Source organism: Balaenoptera physalus, assembly GCF_965194825.1.
Source record: "Balaenoptera physalus genome assembly, chromosome: 3".
In the NCBI taxonomy this organism is placed as follows: domain Eukaryota; kingdom Metazoa; phylum Chordata; class Mammalia; order Artiodactyla; family Balaenopteridae; genus Balaenoptera; species Balaenoptera physalus.
The window spans coordinates 122,105,363-122,132,320 of NC_138890.1; the positions used below are offsets into that span (position 1 = coordinate 122,105,363).

Sequence of the window (26,958 nt, forward strand, 5' to 3'; positions counted from 1 at the left end):
AACAGGTGACTGAAATTTTAATATGCCTAGGTATTCACATAAAAACTGTAAAAGTCAGCATTACAACATTGGTTTTCAAAGATTAACATTTACAACTGTAGTAAAATAAAGTTTCACAAAGTCAAATTTCCTTAACACTTCATTTCAATATTAATCTCTTTACAGTTCACCAAAATGGTATTATTTCATCTTTCTTTTTTTTTTAAAGCATGGGTACTCTTCTTAAGCGAAATGTTAACATGGGGTCCCAATATGTAAAACAGAAAGTGCAGCTGTTCTAGTTTGGGGGGTGTCCAGAGGGAGCCTAGCCTCACACTTTCCTCGGTATCACCTCTTAAGACTCTGAGCACCTTAAACATAGTCTGAGAACCATGGATTGAAAATAGTAACAATATACACTAAATAAGATATCATTGACAAAGAAGAACTAGGAAGTTTATTCAGTAATCAATACTTCGTAAGCCTTTGCTTTTCCAAATTCTTTTCTTTGGTTTCATCACTTAGAAAATTCCTCCAGTATTAATTGTTTGAATGGCAACTATATGAAGCAGAAATCGTATTTCTACACCTGGGAAATTATCTACAAGATAGATGCTGCTGCATAGGAACCAATAACAATGATTTTTTAAAACATTTTTAAAGCAGTCTCTTGTTCACATTAATAAAAATAAAACATTTCTCATGAATAAAGCCTCAAAGCCAAGATAATTCTTGGGACAATGAAGCATTCCAATAAATCAAAGGGAGATTCTAAGCAGATGCAACATCATGGGGCCTTAGGATGGACATCTAAACAGGACAGAAACGGCAACAATATTCACACAATCCTTGTTTTCGAGGTTTACAGGAAGGGCTGGGCTGTGGGGACGTTGAGAGATGTGCACAGTGATTAAAGATAAGAAGGCTGCCCTGGACCCCAGTAGGCACAGCGCCACAGGGAAGCATGTGCTTAAGGCGACGTGCGTAAGATTTATTTACAGCACAAAAAAAAGAAAGTCATGAGGCCATGGCCTTGGGTTAGCTGGCTGGACCTGCTCGTTAAGGTCCTTTCCTTGAGACTTATTCTATGTAGTTTATTCATTCCACAAACACATCTATATAGTTCACAAACCCTAATGCAGTGCTTACAAATGTGCCAGGCTCTGTTCTAAGTGCTTTACGAATATTAACTCATTTAATCCTCATAACAACCCTAGGAGGTAGGTCCTATGATTAGCCCCATTTTACAGATGAGGAAATAGGCACAGGCAGATTAAGCAACTTGCCCAAGATCATAAGGCTTCAAAATGTTGAATTCAAACCCCTTTCAAGGGCAGAAATGACATTTTTGGCTAGGAAGAGAAATTTGTCCTAGAAGAATCCCAGGAACTGGCCTAAGTAAAAAAGGAAAAAGCAGCACCAGAATTGATACTCCACTTGATCATCACACCACAAGGACACAATGCTTAAATCAATTTTAACAAGATAAATATAAATTGTACACAGATGAATCCAGAATTTCTTCCACTCTTAGTAAAGGCCCTTAGTAAATTTGAATTTGTTTTGAAATGTCTGAAATGCAATCACATACTGTTTTAACTTGACATACCAGCTAAACCAACTACAAGCTGATTCAGGAGGCATTTGCTTCTCTATCACAGAGATGAGCATTAAAAAAAGACAGTAAATAAATATGAAGCTTGATATAAAAAAGTAGTTTCAAATAAGCTTTAAGAATAACCCTGTACATCCCAATTCATTACTTTATCATATTCTTGAATCCTTTGCTTTATGTGAGAAAGTTTATTCTTCAGATAATCACAGCGTTCTTTTTTTTCCAGAAATGTAGGATCCTAGAAAAGAAACATAGCTATTATCTCAGCCTCCGGCTTCCTCAGCGAAAAACACAGAAACACACATTATCACCCAGAAAGTGTGACCTTTCATAGTAGATTTTCTGGCAGCAGATTTCAAAATCTGCCTAACAAGAATAACAGGTAAGCTCTCTACATTTTTTTTCAGTGGATTTTATTTTTTAGAAGCTTTTGGTTCACAGCGAAATTGAGTCGAAGTAGAGAGCTGAGGCACCCTTAAGTATTAAAATACATTAAAAAGTAATTAATGGATTAATGAAAGCTCTCTTCATCCTCTACTAATTTGTGCAATTAAGTTAAGGATGGGATTAGAAACCTGTAAAAGAACCTAATCTTTGTGAATGAAACGTGGGCCAAGAGCTCGATATAGGTGCTCATTTCCCTGGGTCCCTAAATCAGGACACAGCAGAATGTATTCAGGACAGAGACGAGAAGAAAAGGCACCCAAGGGCTTCCCTGGTGGCGCAGTGGTTGAGAATCCGCCTGCCAATGCAGGGGACACGGGTGCGGCCCTGGTCCGGGAAGATCCCACATGCCGCGGAGCAACTAAGCCCGTGCGCCACAACTACTGAGCCCACACGCCGCAACTACTGAAACCTGTGCGCTCTAGGGCCCACGTGTCATAACTACTGAGCCCGTGTGCTGCAACTACTGAAGCCTGCACTCTGCAACAAGAAGAGCCACCGCAATGAGAAGCCCGTACACCGCAACGAAGAGCAGACCCCACTCGCTGCAACTACTGAAACCTGCACTCTGCAACAAAAAAAGCCACCGCAATGAGAAGCCCGTGCACCGCAAGGAAGAGTAGACCCCACTCGCTGCAACTAGAGAAAGCCTGCGCGCAGAGCAACGAACACCCAACGCAGCCAAAAGGTAAATAAAAAAAAAAAAAAGGCACCCAGCAGCCACCCATGGTCCCTAACAAGTAGCATCTTAAGAAATACAAAAAAACAACTACTTTAGCTGCAAGAATCTAAAATCTGTCAGTTGTCACCACTGTACCTGGATAAGAATACACTTTAAAGAAGAAAATGGTTTTACTCACGTTCCTTTTTTTCTTGAACTCTTCATGGATTCTTGAAATTCTCTCATGTTCCTAAAAATAATATACTGTATATGTGAATGAAAATACTTGCAGTTACTCAAATCATATCTCAAGAATGTCTCAAGAGTACAGTGGGCATAGGAACAGAAAACAATTTTTACCTAAGACTATAATGAAAATATTCATACACGAACAAATTCAACTCACTGGATAAATATTTGAGAGCTTACTCTTGGCCAGGCCCTGGGATCCAGGGATGAACAGTAGGGCGAGGCGCCTGCTTGTGTATAACCTGGACCGAGTCCCAGGGCCGCTGCTTGCCGGCGGTGTGACTTGGGCAAGCTCTTTACCGTAAGACTTGGTTTCCTTATCAGTAAAATGGGAATAATAACCATAACTATCTCATAGTGTTGTGAGAAGGTTCATTTATTTGAAATGATCCTTCTAAAGTGCCTGGCACATAATAACCACATTAGCTATAATTAGGTAGCATTTTCATCCCCTTTGGCAAGTTGAGACTATTCAACTTTTGAAAATAGCTAATATGAGGCTCCTTCCAACTTTATTCTAAGTTTAATAATAAATATGAAATTTGTTAAAGGGTTGAATAGTCTATCCAAAGGAAATAGGTTACTAGAGCAATGCCCTCATTTATCCAGGTAAACCTATGCTTTGGAGATTGCGAAACACTGTAAACCAAATAAATACAAAATAAAATGTAATAATTTATAGTTCTAAAAGCTTCCCCTGAGAACATTTTCCATCACAAATCCACACCCTTTTCCCAATATATTTTAACTCTTCAATGTTTTTTACATACTAAGATCATGAGCATTGTTTGTGTTTTGACTGCTTGCCATCAGTGAGATGAACCTGGTTATCCAGTTGTCATCTACATGAACAGGTCCTGGCCTGGGACTGAACTAGCTGCCTGGGGGGCAGGGGTGCTGTGCTGGAGACGCAGGCAGAGATGAGAGTTGTAAAATCTATCCTAGAGTCGGTCAGAGAGACTGAATTAGGAGGGTGAGGACCGGAGAGATTATTTTGAGCAAAACTCCTATTTGATGGGCTTAGAAAAGTCACGTGATGGTTTAATTTTTCACGGGTGCATGAGCAGGTGTGTGTGAGAACCCATGCCCCCAGCAGGCCCGCTGGGCACAGAGGCACCTCCCTGGGGACGCGCTAGGGGACGGGTGAGCCTGGCCAGCAGACTCTTGCCCACGGCAAAGCTCAGCCTGTGGCTGAGAAGAAGTTCACTTTTGTGATACAATTGATATCTCCACTTTAGATAAGGCCTGGAGGAGACACCGCGACTAACTGCGGCCCTGTCATTTGGCTACTTACTTGCCAAGCCATGCTGAAAACCAAAGGAAATGACTATTGTCGAGACTGTGTGCGAGTACTGTGGGAGGACTCAGTTTCTCAGCACCTGCTGTCATCAGGACCCTCCCACCCCCAATCGCACACCCACAAGCCTGAGCCCTTGCCCACGCATACACAGCCTACACACCCGACGCCACTGGGCCTGGGCTCAAAGGCCACATGTCACATTCAGGTTTCTCAGCGTTATGTCTGTTAACCAGCTTGCTCTTCCCGACCTGCGGTGATCCAGACGCTTGGTGCCTGCTCCTTCCTTCCTGCACTCCTTTCAGGGCATCTAAGCCTGGTCACCCTTCTTGGACCTGTGGACCTTGCTTGTTTTCCAAATGGTACTAACTGACCCTGAACCTGCAGTATGTGCTGGATTTCTCCTGCTTCCTGGTACTGGCATCTCTTAGCCAACACCCTTCCATCAATCCAAGACTGGGAAAATGTCACTACTCTATACATTTGGCTTAGAGGACTTGTAATTACAACTCATTTAAATGTACACTTAAAGGTCTGGTCAAAACAAAGATGCCCAACAAATGCAGGTCTCAGGAAAAGAATCTATCTATCTATATAAAAAATGTGTGTATATATTATATATACATACACTTGACATTTACTAAAAAATGCTGTATGTTTTTAAAATTTCAATTACACAAATAGATTAGATTAATACATTCTCTTTAAAAAGGACAGGATATTACACACAAATGTTCATAGCAGCATTATTTATAATAGCCAAAAAGTGGAAACAACCCACTGTCCATCATCTGATAAACGGATAAAGAAAATGTGGTATATTCACACAATGGAATATTATTAGTCCACCACAAAAAATAATGAAATATTGATTCTTGACACACAGATGAACCTTGAAAACATGATGCTAAGCAAAAGAAGCCAGACGTGAGGCCACATATTATATCGCTGCATTTACCCAGACAGACAGAAAGTACATTAGTAGTTGTCAGTGGTTGGAGAGGGGGGAAATGGGGAAAAAGTGCTAATGGGTATGGGTTATTTCTTGGGGGGTGATGAAAATGTTCTGGAATTACAGTGGTAATGGTTATACCCCTTTGTGAAAATACTAAAACCCACTGAATTGTACACTTAAAAGCAGTGAATTTTATGGTATGTGAATTATTTCTCAATGAAAAAATATATGTCAGGTAAAAAATGCCATTGATTATGAGGGCATCCTGATTTCCCAGATGGTAAGATGTGAAGAAAAAAAAAAGACAGAACATTAGAGAAAACACTTCCGTCCCCTATGACTGCCATCTCCACCCTGGTTTTCCTCTCTGCCATAATCACGGTTATTGATTGGTCTGAAGCATGAGCCTGTAGCTCATGTATGCAGCTTCAGATCCCCTCTCCATCTCTACCCACTGTGCTCCCTGGGCTTGGTGTGCTAGCTGCTCGGCTGTGACTTACCCTGGAGAATGCATGGCCACCGGCAGCTCCTCTACACCCCCGGCCACCGTCTGTGAATAAACCTTCCTCAAATTACCTTACAGTGTGCTATCTGCCTCCTCTGGGACCCTGATTGATATGGTGTGTATCTTAGGCAAATTTATATTTTACTTAAGTAAGAAAATAAAATACTGTTTAATAATTGAAGGCAAAAGACATTAAATTACATATTTTGAACTGTCACCCTGAAGATCTCAAGTGAGCTTCCGAGACAGCAGATGCAGACGGTTATGCCTTCTCTACCCTTCACACGAGGTCGGAGTTCATCCTTCCGCTACCAGAACCCCTCCCCGGCAGCTGCAGGCACGCACCTGCTGGTTTTCTGAACGATGCGGCAATCTGCTCATCACTGCATCCAGCTCATCAAACTTCTTCAAGACGGCTTGAACTTCTGCAGAGAGCTCTTTGTACTCTGAAAACTGGTCCTGGAACACAGCTTTATAGCGTTCTCGTTCATCATCCGTCTGAATCATAGGGTATTTCCTGAGGAAAAAAAATAAACTAAAGTTGAGGAGTGGCCAAGATGGCGGAGGAGGAAGACCCTGAGCTCACCTCCTCCCACGGGCATGCCTAAGTTACAACTATTTACAGAGCAACTACTGATGAGAAAGACTGGACGACTAGCAGAAGATATCTTCTACAATTAAAGATATAAAGTAGGCACCACCAGATGGATAGGAGGGTAGAGACATGGTATAGTCAGGACCCATACCCTTGGGTGGGTGACCCACAAACGGGAGGATAACTGCAAGTGCAGAGGGTCTCCCCAGTGAGTGAGGTGTCTAAGCCCCACATTGGGCTCCCCAGCACTGGGAAGACAAGCCCCGAGAACGTGTGGTTTTGAAGGTCATCAGGGCTGACTTTCGGGACTCTGAGGGCTGTGGGAAATAGAGACTCCACCCTTACAGGGCACGCACAAAATCTCACACGCTCCAGGACCCAAAGCAGAAGCAGTGATCTGAAAGGAGCCTGGGTCAGACCCACCTGCTGATCCTGGAGAGCCTCCCGCAGAGGCAGGAGGCCACTGGAGCTCACCCTGGGGACACAGACACTGACAGCAGCTATGCTGGGTACCTCATTCTACCACGAGGACAATGGTGCTGGCAGGCGCCATCCTGTAATCCTCCCTGTAGCTTGTCAGCAAAGGGACTGGGCCCTGCCCACCAGCCTGTCAGCACCGGGACTGGGATGCCTCAGGCCAAGCAGCTAGCCAGGTGGGGACACAGTGCCACCCACCAACAGGCCAGCTGTCTTCAGATCCCCTGATCCCCCTGGTGGATGGGGCCAGGATCCCATCCACCAGAGGACCAACACCAGCTCTGGGACGCTTGGGCCCTGCAGCCAGAGACCCCAGGACCCAGCTCTGCCCACCAGTGGGCCAGCACTAGCCCCAGGACCCCAGGACCTGGCCCCATCGACCAGCGGGCTGGTACTAGCCCCAGGATCCCCTGGGTCCCAGCCCTGTCTACCAGCAGGCTGAAGTCATGGGACCCCCAGATCCCAGCACACCCACCAGAAGGCCAGCATCAGTGCTGAGACACTCTGGGTCCCTAAGCCAGCTGCCCTGGGATCTGACACCAACTTTGAGACACTCTGGACCCCACACAGCCAGCCATGTCAGGAACCAGTCTCACTCAAGCAGGCTGACACTAGATATGGGACTCCCAGGCCTGCAGCCACCAACCCTGGAAACCAGCTCTGCCCATCCATGGACCAGCACTAGCCCTGGGACCTCTCAGGACTCCACAGACAGCAACCTTATGACCCAGCTCCACCCACCAGTGGCCGGCAGCCTCCACACAAGGCAGGGCCTGGCAACCAACAGGACTAGGGGCTGGCCATGCCTATCAGACCACCCACAGTAGTCAGCCTGCCACAACAGAAGGACCCACACAGCCCACAAAGGGGACACCATTAGAGCATATAGCCCTGGTGACCAGAAGGGAGTGCACTGCTGGGACACACAGGACGTCTTCTACAAAAGGCCACTTCTCCAAGGTCGAGAAACAAAACCAACCTACCAAATACACAGAAATAAAACAGCAAATTAGGCAAAATTAGGCTACAGGCAATTATGTTCCAAATGAAGCAACACAATAAAACTCCAGAAAAACCAAGTAAAGTGGAAATAGGCAAACTACCCAATAATACTCGTAAACATGTTCAAAGAACTTGGGAGAAGAATGGATGAACAGAGTGAGAAGTTAGAAGTTTCAAACAAAGAGTGAAAAAATAAAAAGACATATTAAGCACAGCTGAAGAATACAGTAACTAAAATGAAAAATATACTAAAAGGAATCAACAGTAGATTAGATGATACAGAGCAACGGATCAGCTAACTGGAAGACAGAGCAGTGGAAATGACTCAAGCTGAATGGAAAAAAGAAAAGAAAAAAAAAAAAGGAGAACAGTTTAAGAGACCTCTGGGACAACATCATGCATACTAACATTCACATTATAGGGGTCCCAGAAGGCGAATAGAGAGAGAAAGGGGCAGAGAACATATTTGGAGACATAATAGCTGAAAACTTCCCTAACCTGGGCAGCAAGGGAAAAGCAACAATTTACTACAAGGGAACTGGCATAAGGTTATCACATGACTTTTCAGTAAAAACTCTGCAGGCCAGAAAGGAGTGACATAATATATTTAAAGTGATGATAAGGAAACACCTATAACCAAGAACACTCCACCTCAGCAGTCCCCACCCTTTTTGGCACTAGGGACCAGTTTCATGGAAGACAATTTTTCCATGGACGGGGTGGGGGTGTGGGATGGGTCAGGTGGTAATGCGAGTGATGGGGAGCGATGGAGAGCAGCAGATGAAGCTTCGCTCGCTTGCCCACCCCTCACCTCCTGCTGTGCGGCCCAGTTCCTAACAGGGATTGGTACTGGTCCGCAGCCCTGGGGTTGGGGACCCCTGCTCTACCTGGCAAGGCTTTCATTCAGATTTGTTGGAGAGTTCAAAAGTTTTACAGACAAGCAAAAGAGAAAAGAGTCAGCACCACCAAACCAGCTTTACAAGAAATGTTAAAGGAACTTCTCTAAGTAGAAAAGAAAAGGCCACAGCTAGAAATCTGAAAATTACAAAAGGAAAAATCTTACTGGCAAAGGCAAATATACAGAAAAGGTAGTAAATCAGCCCTGTTACAAAGCCAGTAGGAAGGTTAAAATACAAAAGTCATAAAGTCATCTATATCCCCAATAAGTAGTTAAGGGAGACACAAAACAAAAAGATGTAAAATTTGATGTCAAAAACAGTAAACGCTGGGGATGGAGAGCAAAATATAGGGTTGTTAAAATGTGTTCAAACTTAAGAGATCAGCAACTTAAAATAATCACAGATATATATATATATATATACAGTTTGCTATATATAAATCTCATGGTAACCCAAACCAAAAATCTATAATAGAGGGGACTTCCCTGGTGGTCCAGTAGCTAAGACTCCACGCTCCCAATGCAGGAGGGCCAGGTTCAATCTCTGGTCAGGGAACTAGATCCCACATGCATGCCGCAACTAAGAGTTCACATGTGGCAACTAAAGATCCCGCATGCCACAATGAAGATACCACATGCCGCAACTAAGACCTGGTATGGCCAAATAAATAAAAAAATATTTTTAAAAAATCTATAATAGACACACACACAAAAAAGAGCAAGAAATCCAAACATAACACTAATGATAGTCATCAAATCATAAGGAAAGAGAGCAAAAGAAGAAGAAAGGAACAAAAAAGAACCATAAAAACAACTCCCAAACAATTAACAAAATGGCAATATGTACACACCTATGAATAATTATTTTAAATGTAAATGGGACTAAATGCTCCAATCAAAAGACACAGAATGTTTGAAAGGAATATTACTGAGCCATAAAAAAGAATGACTGTTATGTGGCAGCCTGGATGGGAGGGGAGTCTGGGGGAGAATGGATACCTGCATATGCATGGCTGAGTCCCTTTGCTGTGCACCTGAAACTATCACAACGTTGTTAATCGGCTATACTGCAATATAAAATAAAAAGTTAAAAAAAGGAATGCAATCTTGCCATTTGCAACAACATGGATGGACCTAGAGGGTATCATGCTTACTGAAATAAGTCAAACAGAGAAAGACAAATACTGTATGATTTCACTTACATGAGGAATCTAGAAAACAAAACAACTGAACAAACATAACGAAACAGAAACAGACTCATAGGTACAGAGAACAAACAGGTGGTTGCCAGAGGGGAGGGGGGTGGAGGAAGTGAAGAAACAGGTGAAGGAGATTAAGAGGTAAAAACTTCCAGATGCAAAATAAATGAGTCACAGGTACAACATGTACAGTATGGGGAATACAGCCAATAACTATGTAATATCTTTGTACGGTGACAGATAATAACCAGAGTTATCCTGGGGATGATTTTGAAATGTATAGAAATATAACTTTCACTATGTTGTGCACCAGGAACTAACAGTGCTGTAGGTCAATTATACTTCAAAAACAAACAGACAAACTCATAGAAAAAGAGATCAGATTTGTGGTTACCAGAGGCGGGGGGAGGAAGTAGGGGGAGAGGGAATTGGATGAAGGTAGTCAAAACCTATAAACTTCCAGTTATAAGATAAATAAGTATTAGTGATGTAATGTACAACATGATAAATATAATTAACACTGCTGTATGTTACGTATGAAAGTTAAGAGAGTAAATCCTGACAGTCCTCATCACAAGGAAAAAATTTTTTTCTATATCTTTAATTTTGTATCTATATGAGATGACGGGCGCTCACTAAACCTACTGTGATAATCATTTCAGGATGCATGTAAGTCAAACCATTACGCTGCACACTTCAAACTTATACAGTGCTATAGGTCAATTATATCTCAATAAAACTGGAAGGAAAAAAATAAGGTGAAGTGACAACTTTTTCACTAAAACAAGAGGAATAGGAAATCAGCTTATTAGCTTATTCCTCAACGACCATACTGTACCTTCAATTCAATATACTCCCTCTCAGGAAACAAACAACTGTTCAAATATAATTGACTTTAAGCAGAGTATTAACTTGTAGACAAACAGACGAGAGAAAACCCAAATGGAACCTCTCTATTTTTACCTTGAAGAAGGACTTAGGTAGATACTCACGCCACATAGTCTGGCATCACGATTGGTTTCGGGATGTGGCCAGGGGGGATATGTCCACTCAGTCGCTCAGGTTTCATTTTTGTTGCTCTCAGTTCTTTAAAATTAACTTCTTGGTCTCTCTGTCTGTCACAACCGGTGGCCATGTCACACTACAGTTAGAGAGAAAAAGAGGATTTATTTATAAATGAAGGCAGAAGAAAAAAAAAAAAAATCCCAACTTTATTCTTAGAAGGAAACCGGGGGGTGGGAGTAGGAGGAAGAAAAGTAGAGACAGCAATCAACAATTTCCCTTCAGAATTACGTGTTTTATAGTCACATAGTTGTTCTGAACACTTTTGTAACAGTTAAGGGAAACACAGTGAGCTACGAGAGTATATAATAAATAAAACACCCTCCAATCCCAATCGTGGGATCATCAAAGGTGGATGATGAAATGGTAAATGTGTCTTAAGTACTTTAAGATTAATACCCCAACTAACTGTAAAAGAACAGAAAATGTAGTTCAAAATAAGAAATTCAGCGATAAAAATGGAACAAGTCGACTTAAATGGAAAGAGAAAAAAATGACACCAGCGACTTGAGATGAATCAATTACAAGTAGCCACTGAGTAGGTCAGAATGGGGGACGAGTCACGTTGCTTCATCATCTGAAAAGGAGAGCAAGCAAAACCAAGGGAAGGGCGGTGGATGTCTTTACTTTCCCAGGTGTTCTTAACCTGCGGTTCCTTAAAGAGGTCCATGAGAATGCTGGAGATAGTGGTTTAAGTCACCTGGCTTCTACACTGGAGAGCTCCTAGAGGTCTCTGTAGGAAAAGGATCCACTTAAAGAGGAGGAAAGAACATGAGACAGAAATGCCCAAGGAGGAAGCATGGGGACAGACCTTAAGAGCTAAAATAGGGCTTCCCTGGTGGTGCAGTGGTTAATAAGAGTCCACCTACCAATGCAGGGGACACGGGTTTGAGCCCTGGTCCGGGAAGATCCCACACGTGCGGAGGAACTGGGCCCGTGAGCCACAACTACTGAGCCTGCGCCCTAGAGCCCACGAGCCACAACTACTGAGCCTGCGTGCCGCAACTACTGAAGCCCACGCTCTAGAGCCCACATGCCACAACTGCTGAGCCCGTGTGTCTAGAGCCTGTGCTCCGCAGCAAGAGAAGCCACCGCAATGAGAAGCCTGTGCACCACAAAGAAGAATAACCCCCGCTCGCTGCAACTAGAGAAAGCCGGCACACAGCAATGAAGACCCAATGCAGCCAAAAATAAAAATAAATAAATAAACAAATTTATTAAAAAAAAAAAAAAAAAGAGCTAAAATAGCCAACAAGGGGGACGCAGAAGTGGAAGACCCAGGGGAGCCCACTCCAGAATGGGCAGGGTGAGGTGGATGTGTAACTTCGGGGTTAGGAAAAGAGTGCTTGGGGGCCCCACTGGGCAGCGCCCAGAACACCAACCAAATTGGTGAGGCTGGTGGATGCCAGGAGAGGGGTTTCCATGTTACACATAAAGGAGCAAGGTTCAGAGAGGTTCAGTAAATTCTCCAAGGTCTCAAGGCTCTGAGTGGAAAAGCCGCAATGAAAACCCAGCACTTTTCCGGGAATTCCCTGGCAGTCCAGCGGTTACAACTCCTCTCTCTTACGGCCAAGGGCCTGGGTCCTATAAGCTGCATGGCACGGCCAAAAAAAAACACACCTAAAAACCAAAACCCAACCAACCAACCAAACAAGCCAGCACTTTTTTGGCTCGTTGATTCTTTAAATGAGCAACACAAGGAAACAGGTTTACTTAAATGCATACTGCTCAATTCTAAAGCTAGAAATGAGTTTGTGATGGGGAGGGGGGCGGGCAAAGCCATGCTGCTTGAGCATGTTGATCCCATGACACAGGAGAAAGCTCCCTCCACTCACCCCTTGGGGCTTCAGTCCATGCTTGCTGAATTAAACTCGCCGAACTAACCGAGAGTTGCTCGGGAGCGATCTGACTCCATTGAAAACAAAATATAAAACAAGATTTTAAAAAACCTTGCTCTTTACCTTGTCAGGCAGCTTTTAAAATCCTTTGTTTCCTGATTTCTCTATCTCTGAGGCTGCCTTTGAGGTCTGGTTTAACATTAGCTCATTCTAGAAACTACCAGCTGTTAACTCACCAAATAGCGCAGCCCACGGATTAGTGGGTTAGTCGGATTAGATGTGGAGGCTGCTGACCTGCCCTGGGGTAGGGCTACCAAGAGGGGAAGCTTGCACCCGAGGCACTGGGTGGAAGGGGAGCCAGGTCCCCTCGGCCAGAAAGGACGCCCAGCCATCGGCCCCGAACAGCAAGAACATGAGTGGGGAGCAGAAAACCCAGAGGAAAGGAGATCAAACCAGAGTATTTCAGGAAACATATTCTGAGGTCAGTATCTATCCCACTTTGTTCCTCACTGGTCGGGATGTTATTTCTTCATCTAATGAATTCTTTTATGTTTAATCTTGAAAATCCATCATGGTAGTAAAATTAGGGGAAACTTTTTTGGCTTAAGTAAGTGGATTTCCATTTCATGGTATCCCTTTTTAGCTTCTAAGTATTTAACCATCCGTTTCTCCCGCGGCTGCCTGAGGAGTGGCCAGGGAGCACATTGACTCCCTAGTCAGCAGCTCCAGGCGTCAGGCTCAGTTTTCCTGGTCAAAAATCACGAATTCTACCCAGGTAGTCACGTTGGGGAGGAGAGTCCATATGAGTTTTCTCCCCCCTCAGGTAAAGTTTTTTCAAGCAGAAACTATTCAGTTTCCTTACTTGCCCATCTCTAATTCCAAGATTCACCTTTTAATATAAAAAGGGAGTTCTAAGAAGTCATAATATTTCCACACAGACTATTTCACCTGCTTTACTTTTTTTTTTCTGTTTTTATGCTCTTAAAATTTTCTTTCACTCTTTTTGGGTGAACCTCACTGATCATCAGTGCAGAAAACCCTACTGGGGAAAAAATATCTAGAACTAGATATGACTCAAAAAATTAAAATCTCTTCAGTCTTTCACGGGAAGGAGGTAGTTGGGCTCCAGCCCTGGGACACACCACTTTCAAACAGTACTCCTGATTACAAACACACGGCCCCAGATTTCATAGGACCTTTCTTTGCATCTAGCAAAAACTAGCCTTGTCAGCACATATAAGAAAAGCTTTACTATGAAGCAAGAGAAAGTAATTAAGCCATGGGGTAAGTAATGCTATGGATATAATTACTAAGGTTTTCAAATTAAAAATGGGCTGAATGGGACTTCCCTGGTGGCGCAGTGGTTAAGGATCTGCCTGTCAATGCAGGGGACACGGGTTCAAGCTCTGGTCCAGGAAGATCCCACATGCCGCAGAGCAACTAAGCCCGTGCACCACAACTACTGAGCCCGTGCTCTAGACCCACGTGCCACAACTACTGAAGCCCGTGTGCCTAGAGCCTGTGCTCTGCAACAAGAGAAGCCACTGCAATAAGAAGCCTGTGCACCACAATGAAGAGTAGCCCCCACTCATCGCAACTAGAGAAAGCCCGCATGCAGCAACGAAGACCCAAAGCAGCCAAAAATAAATAAATAAATAATAAAATTTTTTAAAAATTACATTTAAATATGTAAGGAGAACCAACTAGGTTCACTTGTAGAAGCTTCATCTAACAAAATTAAAAGATGCTACAAATAGCCTTGTCTGATCTGCTCCTCTTAGTATTAGAAAAGAGCTGAGGGACTTCCCTGGTGGTGCAGTGGTTAAGAATCCGCCTACCAATGCAGGGGACACAGGTTCGATCCCTGGGCCGGGAAGATCCCACATGCCGTGGAGCAACTAAGCCTGTGCACCACAACTACTGAGCCTGCACTCTAGAGCCCACGAGCCAGAACTACTGAACCCGCGCGCCACAACTACTGAAGCTGGCATGCCTACAGCCCGTGCTGCACAACAAGAGAAGCCACCGCAATGAGAAGCCCGCGCACCGCAACGAAGAGTAGCCCCCACTCGCCGCAACTAGAGAAAGCCCATGCAAGCAACGAAGACCCAACGCAGCCAAAATGTAAATAAATAAAATTTTAAAAAGAATTAAAAAAAAAAAAGGAAAGAAAAAAGCTGAAAGTCCTATTATGAACTTAATGCAATAGATACACTTTTACAGACAGATGATCTACTCTATAGATAAACAGATAAGAGAGAAAATTATTTAACAAATCTAGAGATAAAATATAACGTGAACTTTATTCTTACCATTTTCCTTTTCGATGGCAATGATGGCTCACTTATCTGGAACAAAAAGAGTTAAAATGACTTTTCAGAGGTGTGTGAAACTACTTTGCAAATATTTTTGTCCATTTGTATCTATAGCCCAATCTCAATTTTACAGATGTTGATTCTCTACTGTACAGATGATCCTCCTACTCTTTTGGCCACGTTTTGATGGGCCAGTGGAGAACCACAGGAGGAGGGATAACTGTGATTCCCTGTCAGTCAGGAGCAGAGAGCAGAGTTGGAAATACGGAGATGGTGGTGACTCTTATGTGAGTTGCTTTGAATTACCTAGAGATTTTATTTATTCTTGGTTCCTATTACCTTGCACGATTAAAGAGTTGGGGATGGTTAAATTATAAAATTAATAGAAAAAAGCTATATGCCATTATGTCTTTTAACATTTAGGAAATTATAGCAACACACAAACAGGAATCATAGGTGACAAGTTTAATTAACCGCTATGCGAAGTCTTATAAAAACAAATTTTTGTAGAGAAAAGGAAAAGAAATAAAAGTACTGTTGATAACAGTCATATTCATGTAGAATTTGAAATAATATTAAGAACTCCGTTGTTATTAAATTTACATAAAATTAAAAGGAAGTGTGTGCTTCACTATCTGGATTCACACTGATTAGAATTTAAAGTTCCTTACTTTGTATACACAGATGTAAATTTAAAAAATAGGTGGCTCAGTGGTTAAGAATCCGCCTGCCAATGCAGGGGACATGGCTTTGAGCCCTGGTCCGGGAAGATCCCGCATGCCGTGGAGCAACTAAGCCCGTGCACCACAACTACTGAGCCTGCGCTCTAGAGCCCATGAGCCACAACTAGTGAGCCCATGCTCCACAACAAGAGAAGCCCACGTACCGCAACAAAGAGTAGCCCCCGCTCAACTCAACTAGAGAAAGCCTGCGCGCAGCAACGAAGACCCAATGCAGCCAAAAATAAATAAATTAAATAAATAAATTTAAAAAAAATATGTTTACAGTGCTGAGATAAATTTTGAGAAACAACTTGAATCTATGTCAAGTTCTAGTAAGATAAATGTATTTTATGACACTAGAGTATGGGGTTCTGTGTAGAACACATAAGGTACCTATTATGAAGTTAGTCAAGTTTTTTGCTGTTGTTATGAATAAGATTAAAAAAAAATACATAGGTCAGTGAGTAAATACGTAGGTTATTGAGTATATAAGGAAGGATTTTATTTTTAGCTATAGTTTTGCCCAATATACACCATGTGCCATTGTACCTAGGAAGTCTTTGGAAAAGTGGGGAAAAAAAATGCACGGTATAGTTGACTTAAAATTAAGAAAATATTTAAGGTAATACTGACATTTTCAGAGGCACAGGAAATTCTACTATACACTCCTCCTTAGAAGAAGAAAGCAAAACATCAACTTATTTCAGGGAATAATGAAGTTAGCAGAACATACTCTAACATTTTTGCTACCATTCTAAAGAAAATATTTTTAATAGGGCTTTTATATAATCTTATGCAGGTATTATCATCATTTCTTCTTTGTAGAAATTCAGTAGTTGTTTTCCCCTTAAGTATCGGACAGACAATACTGCAACTGACAAACTATATATTGTATTACACATCTGGGGTCTACCTGCAACATTCTACAAATGACACACCAGAGTGCGTTATCCTGGTCAGAGCATGTCAGATGCTGAGTGGGGCCTTTTGAACTTCAGACCCTTAAAAACAACAACAGCTTTGTTTTGAGAACTATACATATTTAAGGAGGGAGGAAACAGAAAGAAAGAAGAAAGATGGTGAAATCCCTTACCTCCCGTTGCTCCATGTATTCCCTGTGTCTCCGAGCCGCCTCGTGCCTCCATAACTTCAGGCAAACCAAAGCTCCAACGAGATAAACAACCATGGTGACGAAGAGGAAGATCATCGCAGCTATCTGTCCTCCTTCCACCCGGCAGAACGCTGCATTCACTGGTGTGTTAAATAACGGATAGTAGCAGAGTCCACCTCGGTTGGTATCGTTCACATAGACTATGGCTGCGGCCATGTACAAGATAAACAAGGAGACGTTAATCCCAAATTCAGTTAGGGGCCACCAATTTGAGTCCAAAAGAATGGTCCGATAATACATGGACATGCCAAGCACCAGAATAATAATGGTGGTGATCCAAGCCAATCCAGCAACCACAAGCACAAAAGGGGTTTTGGGGCCACTATAGTAATAGCCCCCATACATACTGCCCAGGCCGCCAACGCCTCCCATGCCATAGGGCTGTGAATATCCGAACAGGTTATACCACTCGCTGTCCTTGTGAATGTACGCCGTGACACAAGCGAAGACGCCGGCCCCCAGAAGCAGCTCCACCACACCCAGAATCCGCAGCAGGCCTGCCCATGACTTCATGTAGGAATACCTCAGGTGATACTCCTCCACCTTCTCACTGTAGGTTCGGGCTGTGTGTGTGCGTCGGCCTAGGGATCCGTAGGGATCGTGGGGAAACACTGCCTCGGCCTCTTTCCGGGAACGACAGCTGCCTTCTGACCCGCCCTGAGGATCTTCGCAGGAGTTGGGGGGTGAACAGTGGTTTGGTCTTGCGGGAGAGGCTGGAGGTGAACACTCCACTCCATCGGAGATGTATCTGATGTCTGACACTGGCTTATCCCACTCTGGGTCCTTTTTCTTCCCTCTGAAGAAGTTCTTCCAGGACTCAGGGACAAAGCGCCTTACAGGCTTGAGATCTGGCGCTACGGCCGGTTCCTCTGTGTCACTTGAGTAGAATTCTGGGCCGAATGGTGGCTGTAATGGGAGAGGGGGTGGTGGCAACGGATCAGCGCTCACAGCCAGCTCACTGTCGTGAAGAGTCTGGAAGGTTCTTACGGTGCCATCTTGATAGTCTGAGTCCCTTGGGACCTCATCGTAGCGCCTGTCCCGATTCCTGGATCTCCCGTCACTTGACAACATTTGTGATGTTCACACCTGGGGCCAAGATTAAAGTTATCACTTATGCTTAGTTATTGATCCTTTCAATGATGCCGGTTTTATTCACTTAGTAGCAAATGATCATATTCAGGAAACCAACATGATCATATCTAATTATCATGATATATAAAAATGACAACATAAATCATGTACACTTTAAACATGTGTAACAATTATGTTAGCCAGGGATCTACTAATTATTCTATGAGATTTTAAGAGCAATCAAAATTTTAAATCTTAGCTCTTGATTAAAACATAAGTTGAATTTACCTATGAGCCCTATAAACAACAAAATACAAAAATCCAAAAATGAGACTAAATTTTAATAATACAGGATGCTAACACATTCCAAGTAGAGTCCTTTCCTCAAATATCTAAATCAACATATTTAAGAGTTTGAACATACCAAAATGTGATGGGTCAGCAAATACTCTTCACTTTCATTAACTGAAGTCTGCTTTGGAATGGCCCAGGAGAAGCAGTCTGATAAACACAGGGAGTGGAGAGTCCCTTTTTTTTTCTAACTCGGGAAGTCACGTTACAGGAGTTGCTTCTTCCGCTCTAATAGTATAACACTTGGTGCTAGATATAAAAAATTGAATTCTCAGGAAAAAAAAATCACCAAAGGCTAAGATTCCCTGAAAGTACAGCACAGAGCGGCAGCAATGGCCACGGATATCACTCTTTCCAGAGCAATTATTTAAAGGTGACTTGCTGTTGCCATGGAAAGACTCAAAAAGTATCTTACAGGGTATTCAATCCACCTGAAAAATAAAGCATAGAAAAAGCACTTTTTATCAAACCTGTTGATTTCCTTCATGAAATCAATGACCTGGACATGTATGTAAAAAGGAAACTATTTGCTAATATAACTACTAGGTTTAAGGCACAATGATTTTCTCCCTCAAATTGCTCATGAGTATTTACTGAAGACTCGCTGGACACATGGTATTGTACTTGGCACTGTAAAGGTCTCAAAATTAAAGCTGGTAATCCCACCTTTACGGTGTTGAACAATTTAGAAACTCCTAAGGCTTTGTTGTGTTTTACTTTGTAAAATGGAGATCTATCACTCAACAAGTATTTACTGAGTGCCTGCCATGCACCAGGCTTGCTGAAGATGTATCAGTGAACAAAGCCAATGGAAATCCTTGCCTTCATGGAGCTTAAATTCCAGTGGGGGGGGGGGGCGGGGGTGACAGATGATAGATAAAGCAAGTGAAATATATCGGATGCCAAGGAACAAAGTTAAGAAAGAGGATAAGAAGTGCAGTGTGGACAGGGTGTTATAATTTTAATCAGAGTGACGAGGGAAGTCTTCAGAGAGAACATGACATCTGAATATAGAAATGAAGGAGATGAGGGAGGAAGCCAGGCAGGTATAAGGGGTAAGTGTTCCACACAGATGGAACAGCCTAGTGTAAAAGCCTTAAAGTGGGAGTGCCTGGCATGTTCGAGCACTGTTAAGGAATGGAGGCAGCAGCAGGGTGAGTGAGAGGGTGAGTAGTAGAATTGAAGCCATCTGAATCGTTAGGGCTTATAAATCATTAGAGGGACTTCCCTGGTGGTGCAGTGGTTAAGAATCCGCCTGCCAAGGCAGGGGACATGGGTTTGAGCCCTGGTCTGGGAAGATATCACATGCGCGGAGCAACTAAGCCCGTGCGCCACAACTACTGAGCCTGCGCTCTACAGCCCTTGAGCCACAACTCCTGAGCCTACGTGCCACAACTACTGAAGCCCACACACCTAGAGCCCGTGGTCCGCAACAAGGGAAGACACCACAATAAGAAGCCCGTGCACCGCAACGAAGAGTAGCTCCTGCTCGCCCCAACTAGAGAAAGCCCGCGCGCAGCAATGAAGACCCAATGCAGCCAAAAATAAACAAATAAATAAATTGTAAAAATAAATAAATAAATAAAAATCATTAGAAAGATTTAGGCTTCTATTGGGAGTGAGAAGCCATTGGAAAATTTTCAGTAGAGGTCTGACATGATATGACTTATTTTAACCGGATCACCCTAGGTGCTCTGTTAAGAGTACATTCCAGGAGAAAAGGGTGAAAAGAGGGAGACTGGCTAGGAGGCCACTGAAATACAGTTGACCCTTGACCAACATAGGGGTTAGGGGCACCAACTCTCTTCGCAGTCAAAAACCCAAGTGTAACTTTATAGTCGGTAATATGTAGTTGTGGTCCCAAATCCACGGATTCAACCAATTGCAGACCACGCAGCACTGCAGTACATATTTATTGAAAAAAAAAAAAAAAAAACGCATATAAGTGGACCCCTGCGGTTCAAACCTGTGTTGTCCAACTGTAATCCAATGGACCATGGTGGTAGCAACAAAGATAGCAAGAAGAGGTTAAACTCTATGTTCAGGGAATTAAAAATTTTTATTTTAGAAATTTCCAAACACAATAAAAAGTGGAAAGAACAGTATTATGAGCCCTTATGTGCCCATCAACCACTTTCAATAATTATCAATTTACGACCAATCTTGTTTCGTCTATACCCTCTACCTTATTCCTTTTGTCAATAGATTACTTTAAAGCAAATCCCAGACACCAGATCATTTCATCTGCAACATTTCTCCAACCCTCCAGCTTAGTCCTAGGAGAAGCCGCCTGAAGAGAGCCTGAGATACCTGTTAGAAGTCCAGGTAAAGATATCAAGTAGGCAGTCTACCCACAGAAGGGTATATACTACCACAGACTAAATACAGTCACCTGGGTACTGGGTGGAGATGGAGAAGAGGTCTAAATTCTAGGGTCTTCTAATGGGCCACTCCAATTTTAGAGAATTAACTGTGAGTCCCAGCATGGTGCCCAATGCAAAGTAGGAGACAAAATTTAGTATAGAAAAAAAATTCTACAATGATAGCAATTAGCAGTTATTTTTTTGTCTTTCATCGCTTTATCTGTTGTCTAAAAACATTTAAATTCTAGGAATGCATAGTACTAGTATAATTCTTGAAATACATTTTCCTAAAAATAGTAGAGGCAAAAGCACAACAAATGGGGCTTCCCTGGTAGCGCAGTGGTTGAGAATCTGCCTGCCAATGCAGGGAACACGGGTTCGAGCCCTGGTCTGGGAAGATCCCACATGCCACGGAGCAACTAGGCCCGTGAGGCACAATTACCGAGCCTGCGCGTCTGGAGCCTGTGCTCCACAACAAGAGAGGCCGCGATGGTGAGAGGCCCGCGCACCGCGATGAAGAGTGGTCCCCACTTGCCGCAACTAGAGAAAGCCCTCGCACAGAAACGAAGACTCAACACAGTCATAAATAAATAAATAAATAAATAAAAGAACGTGAATTTCTAAAAAAAAAAAAAAAAAGGGAGATCCGCGCAGTACAGACTTGTTAAAAAAAAAAAAAAAGCACAATAAATAACTTTAGCAAGTTTTACATATCCTTCAATATCTTTGATATACAGGCATTTAAAGGATACCAGTTGCTTAATTTAACTCACTGGCAAAAGTATGCTTCACTATAACGGATTTAATTCATGCTCACCTGTGAAATGTGGCTTATTTGAATTAGATCACCTTATCAGTGTTTAAATAAAAAGCCAAAATTACAAATTTGAAGAATTGTGGAATAGCAAATTATGTAATTTTCGAAGGGAATAATAGTCAGTTGTATTTTACCACATTTCAATGTCTGGATACCCCTAGCATCTCTCAGGGTGTCACTGAGAGTCCACTTAGAATCAGCACGCTGAGGCAGAGAGAGTCTTTGTTTTGTTCCAGCCCCCGGGGCCCGACTCCATTCTGTTGGCACACAAATCTCCGAAAGTCAAAGCGGTGGGAGGAGAAATGGTTCTCCCCAGCGAAGTGTTATAGGAATCCAGTTGGTCACCTTTACACCAACAGAATCACCACCTAAGCTGGCTTTAAAGTTTTGCTGGCCCCGAGAAAGGGGCCGATTTCAGACGTTTCTGGGTTTCCAGGGGGATGGGAAATCCCCTGCGCTCTGAACTGAACCCTCGAGCGAGTGCCCGGGAATACAGAGCATCCTCGTCGGGGGTCCCTCCCCAGGCCGCGGCTCAGCGCTACGCCCCCGACCCACCAACCTCGCTCAGTCCTCAGCTCTGCCCACCCAGGTGCGCGTCTCCGCGTCAGAGGGAAAATACACTCTTCGTCTCCCGAGACTGTCCCCAAAGTGGCCGGAAATAAGTCGGGCCGGACGTGCCCAGGTCTGGATAACACCGCGCCCGGAAGGACCGCGGCTTCGCGGCTGTGGGTGGGCGCGTCTCGCCCGGCACCTGTGTCCGCCGAATGAAACCTGGCTGGCCGAGGGGCCCTCCGGCCTCCCAGGCTCCCGCTCTCCCCAGGGCCCCGCACCCCTTACCGCGCCGGCGCCCGGCCTCGGGTGCAGGTAGTGGCCGGCCGCGCAGCAAGCGCGCCGCTCCTAGGGGCCGAGGGACGCCGAGGGCTCCCTCCCCGCCGCACGCCTGCCTGCGGTCCGCCGACCCCTCCCCGGGGTATGCCGGCCCCTCCCCGCCCACGTCCCGGTCACGTGGGCCCCACCCCTGGCGCTCCGCTCACCTGCGCAGCCGCCGGGAAGTGCGCGCCCGCCGCCCGCGGCTCTGAAACCAGGATTGGGCGCCGGGGGCGGGGCCGGGCCGAGCTGAACTTCGCCCTGTCCGGCTTTCTCAGGCCCGGACTCCCGCCTGGGGCCCGGGCGGGTCGGTTCCCTCACCCCCACCGCACCTCAGGGCAACAGCTAGGAGAGCTCTGGAAAGGTCGTTAAGGGTGAGAGCAAACCCTCCGGAGAGTTTTCTTCGCAAGGTTGCAATCCCCTTCCTATTTTTGAAAAAGTTTGGCACTGGATGAAGGAGACTTGCGTACTATGCCCAGTGACACATGGCAGACCATGCGTGTTACGAATCATTGAAAGACAGGAGAAACAAAACAAAACAAATTCAACATTTTAATTTTGATATAAATTATGTAAATAGTTTCCAGAAAGTATCTAAAATATTCCACTGTACAACATATAAAAATGGTATCTGAAGAAGCTAGAGACCAGAGAGAAATTGTGAATAAGGCACAAAGTTTATTTACACTCTTAATTGCATACTAAACTGTTTTATAATTCTTATTTACAACCCACAGAGTTTCTGTATTCTGAATTATTCCTTCACATCTTCTGATATTTGGCATAATGTTCAAACACATTTCATACACACTGACCTCTCCCAACACCACTCACAAGACTAAATAAATACTAGAGAAAAAGATTAAGAGATTATTTGAAGGTTTGATCTTCTATTTACTTCAACATGACAGAAATCAGTTCTCTGTGCTGAAATACTACAAGAGTGAAGAATTAACAAACTAATTCACCTGAAAAGTCTATTATCTCTGTTCAAGTACCACTGAATAAAATGAATATGAATCTGTCAAGTAACAATCTCATGGGCAGGCTGCTTTCTACGTCTCATCACTCTCATAGTCTTCTATTATCATGTCTTCTTCTTCCATGTCTCTCTGGGCTGAAAAGGGCTGAGGCTGGCTGGCAGGCAGTTCACTCCCACTATCCTGACTCAAAGGAAGAGACCAGGTTTCAGGTTCAGCTGTTTGAGTGCGTTCACCCAGCGCTTCCTTTGCAGGCTGCCCTCCACTAAGCTGGGCTTCATCTCCACTGTCCAGGTCTATCATTCCATGCTCCCTGTCAGTCAGGGCTTCCACTTTCAATCTGCCAGATTCATAACACAGGCATTAATAATAATCAAAGGAGGGGATTCCTTTAAATTACACCATGAGTGTGGTGTTTATGAAGCCCTCTCCTGTAGTCTCTCAGTTACCTTCCTTGTGCTGTTTAGCCAGGTGGTCCGGTTTATTTAACAATATAAACAAAACTAAAAAGTAAATGACAAACTGAATAAATCATTACAACTTATAACACAACAAAGTTAATTAATATCTTTAGTAAAGAGTTCTTAAAAAAAGAATTAAATGGAATAGGAAAACAGACATAAAACATGTACAGATAGCTTACAGAAGAATGGTTACTAAATAAATTGCTCAACCTAATTTGTAATTTTAAAATGGAAATTAAAATAATATTGTCATCTTTCAAACTGGTAAAGACCTTTTAAAATAATAAAACCCAGTGGTGGTAAGAGGAGAAAAGAACATGCTGAAACACTGTTTAATGGGCATAAGATTGGCAAAATATTCTTGGAAGCAATCTGGCAATACAGAGCAAAGGTGTATATCCATTGATCCAGCAATTTTATTTCTAGGAATTCATCCTACATAAATAGTATTTGATATGCATGATGATTTAGCTTCAAGGAAGGCTGTGACAACAAAAGCTGGAAACAAGCTAAATGTACAAAACCAAGGTGTAGGAGGACTTCCCTTGTGGTCCAGTGGTTAAGAATCAGCCTTCCAATACAGGGGATGCGGGTTTGAACCCTAGTCGGGGAACTAAGATGCCACGGGGCAACTAAGCCTGTGCGCCACAACTAGAGAGAAGCCCACGTGCCACAACTAGAGAGAAGCCCTCGCGCTGTTAACGAAAGATCTTATGTGCCACAACTAAGACCCAACGCAGCCAAAAATAATAAATAAACAAAACAAGGTGTAGGTTCAATTATAGGAAATTATGCAGCTATTAAATAGCAATATTAAATGTTAAGTTTAAGTATTAATATTCAATATTATCAATATAAATCAAAGATAATGTTAAAATGGTCACTAATGTTAAAATGGTCACTATAAATGAAAGACAACAGTACTAGTCATTGTAATAAGTAGCAGACAAATCCTGCCTCCCAATTCAGATCAAGTAGCTGAACCAATAATAAAACAGTGACTCCCATTCTTTTAATTACATCTTAGGAGAAAAAAGACAATAGAAGACAATGGTCTTCCCTTGATTTTGATGTCATAATCTTGTGGGGAAAGGAGCCAGTGAAAACAGCTGGTCCTTCTTTGATTCAGAGGGAAGTGAGGAGAAAAGGGAAGTTTATAAAAGGTCTGAGCCCTGATCACATCCCAGTGGGACGATGCTGTAAGATCCATCCATCACTGTATTTCTGTAAAAGGAAAGATGGGCTCCCAATAGCTAAGTCATTATAAGGAAGAAACCATTAACACTACAAAGGCCTTTACTGAATCTATGAAGGCAGAGGAAAAAAAAGCCCAGATAAGCAAGTTTTCCATTTGGGACCAGGAATAGGAGAACTAGTAGAAGGGGTAATAGATGCCGTTTCTATCATTTACTTTTATCCTTGCAACCAGGAAGCAAGCACTTTTTAACCTTTTTTAGAATACCTGACTGCATAATTTGACCTTACAAATAAGCTAAGTAGAAATGAACTATAAGCACTGTGTTAATCACTGATGTTAGGCCAGAAGCCATTTTGCAATGGAATGAACAGTATAGACGTAGATTTATCTCTCTATATCTATATATTTTTTTACTTGTCTGAATTTTCTGTGATAAAGAAATAAAAAAGACAGTGCTCTTTTGAGGTAGTTCCTGATTACTGCAGTCTCCAAATATAGGCTAAGAACACCTCTTGGCATGAAAGCTGAAAAGGGGTTTTCAGCTATGTAAAATTTGAACTCAAGGATTTTAAAGAGTCCTCTGCCTCTGTGATTCAATGATTCTATTTAGCCTAATAGTCCATTCTGAGATGGTGAAAATAGCTGTTACATGTAATATATATAATAGATGGTCTACAATGCAATCACATGGTCTCTGATCACTGGTACAACATGTATTTCTTGGCCTTTACAGATAACATTTATTGACTGTATAATGAATAAATACATAAGGTATTTGGTGGTTATTTCAGTAACAGCTCTTTGAAAATTAAAATGATCAGCTTACCTTCCAAAGTGTCGCTTCAGAGGAAGTCTTCCAATATCTTGGATAAAAGAAATCTGAGCTAAAAGAGATTTTTAAAAAGCTTTAAATAGACATTTCTCCAAAGAAGAATGGCCAAAAAGCACATGAAAAGATGCTTAAAGTCACAAATTGTTAGGAAAATGCAAACCAAAACCATGAGATACTATTTCATACCCCTTAAGATGGCTATTATCAAAACACCCCATAAAACAACAAGGTTTGACAAGGACGTGGAGAAAGCTGTAGAAATATAAAATGGTGTAGCTGCTGTGGAAAATGGTAAGGTAGTTCCTCAAAAAATTAAAAACAGAATTACTATATGATCTAGCAATTCCACTTCTGGGTATACACCCAAAAGAACTGAAAGCAAGATCTCGAAGAAACATCTGTATATCCATATTTATAACAACATTATTCATAACAGTCAAAAAATGGAAGCATATATGTATACATATAGCTGATTCACTTTGTTATACAGCAGAAACTAACACACCATTGTAAAGCAATTATACTCCAATAATGGTGTTTAAAAAAAAAAAAAGTGGAAGAAACTTAAGTGTCCAAAAACAGATGAACGGATAAACAAAATGTGGTAAATATATACAATGTAATATTATCCAGCCTTAAAAAGGAAGGAAATTCTGACACATGCTATAACATGAATAAACCCTGATGACATGCTAAATGAAATAAACCAGTCACAAAAAGACAAATATTGTATGGTTGCACTTAAGTGGGTACCTAGGGTGGTCAAATTCACAGACAAAAGGTAGGTAGTGTTGGACTTCCCTGGTGGCACAGTGGTTAAGAATCCATCTGCCAATGCAGAGGACACAGGTTCAAGCCCTGGTCTGGGAAGATCCCACATGCCACGGAGCAACTAAGCCTGCGTGCCACAACTACTGAGCCTGTGCTCTAGAGCCCACGAGCCACAACTACTGAGCCCACGTGCCACAACTACTGAAGCCCACATGCCTAGAGCCTGTGCTCCACAAACAAGAGAAGCCACCACAATGAGA

General features: G+C 42.9%; 3 protein-coding genes across 13 annotated transcripts in view; 1 reads left to right on the top strand and 2 right to left on the bottom strand.

Annotated features, from left to right (window-relative positions):
• MARVELD2 (MARVEL domain containing 2) lies at positions 1–22,929 on the bottom strand. Of its 5 annotated transcripts, none has more exons than XM_082457274.1 (8): positions 22,424–22,566; positions 18,480–18,655; positions 16,907–18,070; positions 15,089–15,124; positions 10,869–11,017; positions 6,051–6,222; positions 2,899–2,949; positions 1–1,832 (listed from the first exon to the last, which is right to left on the bottom strand). In XM_082457274.1, the coding sequence occupies exons 3-8, from the start codon at positions 18,053–18,055 to the stop codon at positions 1,710–1,712; spliced, it is 1,680 nt and encodes a 559-aa protein (XP_082313400.1). In that variant the 5' UTR covers positions 18,056–18,070; positions 18,480–18,655; positions 22,424–22,566; the 3' UTR covers positions 1–1,709. The 5 variants fall into 5 exon arrangements, with proteins under 5 accessions (XP_082313400.1, XP_082313399.1, XP_082313402.1 ...); XM_082457273.1 differs by having other exon boundaries at positions 18,480–18,837; XM_082457276.1 differs by lacking the exons at positions 18,480–18,655; positions 22,424–22,566 and adding an exon at positions 22,621–22,929.
• The window catches only part of LOC309658531 (survival motor neuron protein), a 259,347-nt gene that overhangs the window by 199,009 nt on the left and 33,380 nt on the right, over positions 1–26,958 (top strand). The gene's annotated exons all lie outside the window — the stretch shown is intronic.
• RAD17 (RAD17 checkpoint clamp loader component) overlaps positions 22,992–26,958 on the bottom strand; it is a 29,603-nt gene continuing 25,636 nt past the window's right edge. For 6 of the 7 annotated variants that reach the window (XM_082457223.1, XM_082457224.1, XM_082457222.1 and 3 more), the window contains 2 exons: positions 25,922–25,979; positions 22,992–23,773 (listed from right to left, as the gene is read on the bottom strand). In XM_082457223.1, the coding sequence (XP_082313349.1) occupies positions 23,509–23,773; positions 25,922–25,979 (323 nt within the window). In that variant the 3' untranslated portion in view covers positions 22,992–23,508. The remainder of the gene's footprint in view (positions 23,774–25,921; positions 25,980–26,958) is intronic. The other variant, XM_082457228.1, reaches the window with a different exon arrangement.

What these genes read in the sequence shown, in the direction of transcription:
- MARVELD2 (XM_082457276.1), bottom strand. Translation starts at nt 18,055, where the DNA reads ATGTTGTCAAGTGACGGGAGATCCAGGAATCGGGACAGGCGCTACGAT. An exon ending in GTGATGCCAGACTATGTGGC is followed by an intron (nt 6,223 to 10,868) that starts GTGAGTATCTAC and finishes TTTTTTCCTCAG; the next exon opens with GAAATACCCTATGATTCAGA. An exon ending in ATCGTTCAGAAAACCAGCAG is followed by an intron (nt 2,950 to 6,050) that starts GTGCGTGCCTGC and finishes TATTATTTTTAG; the next exon opens with GAACATGAGAGAATTTCAAG.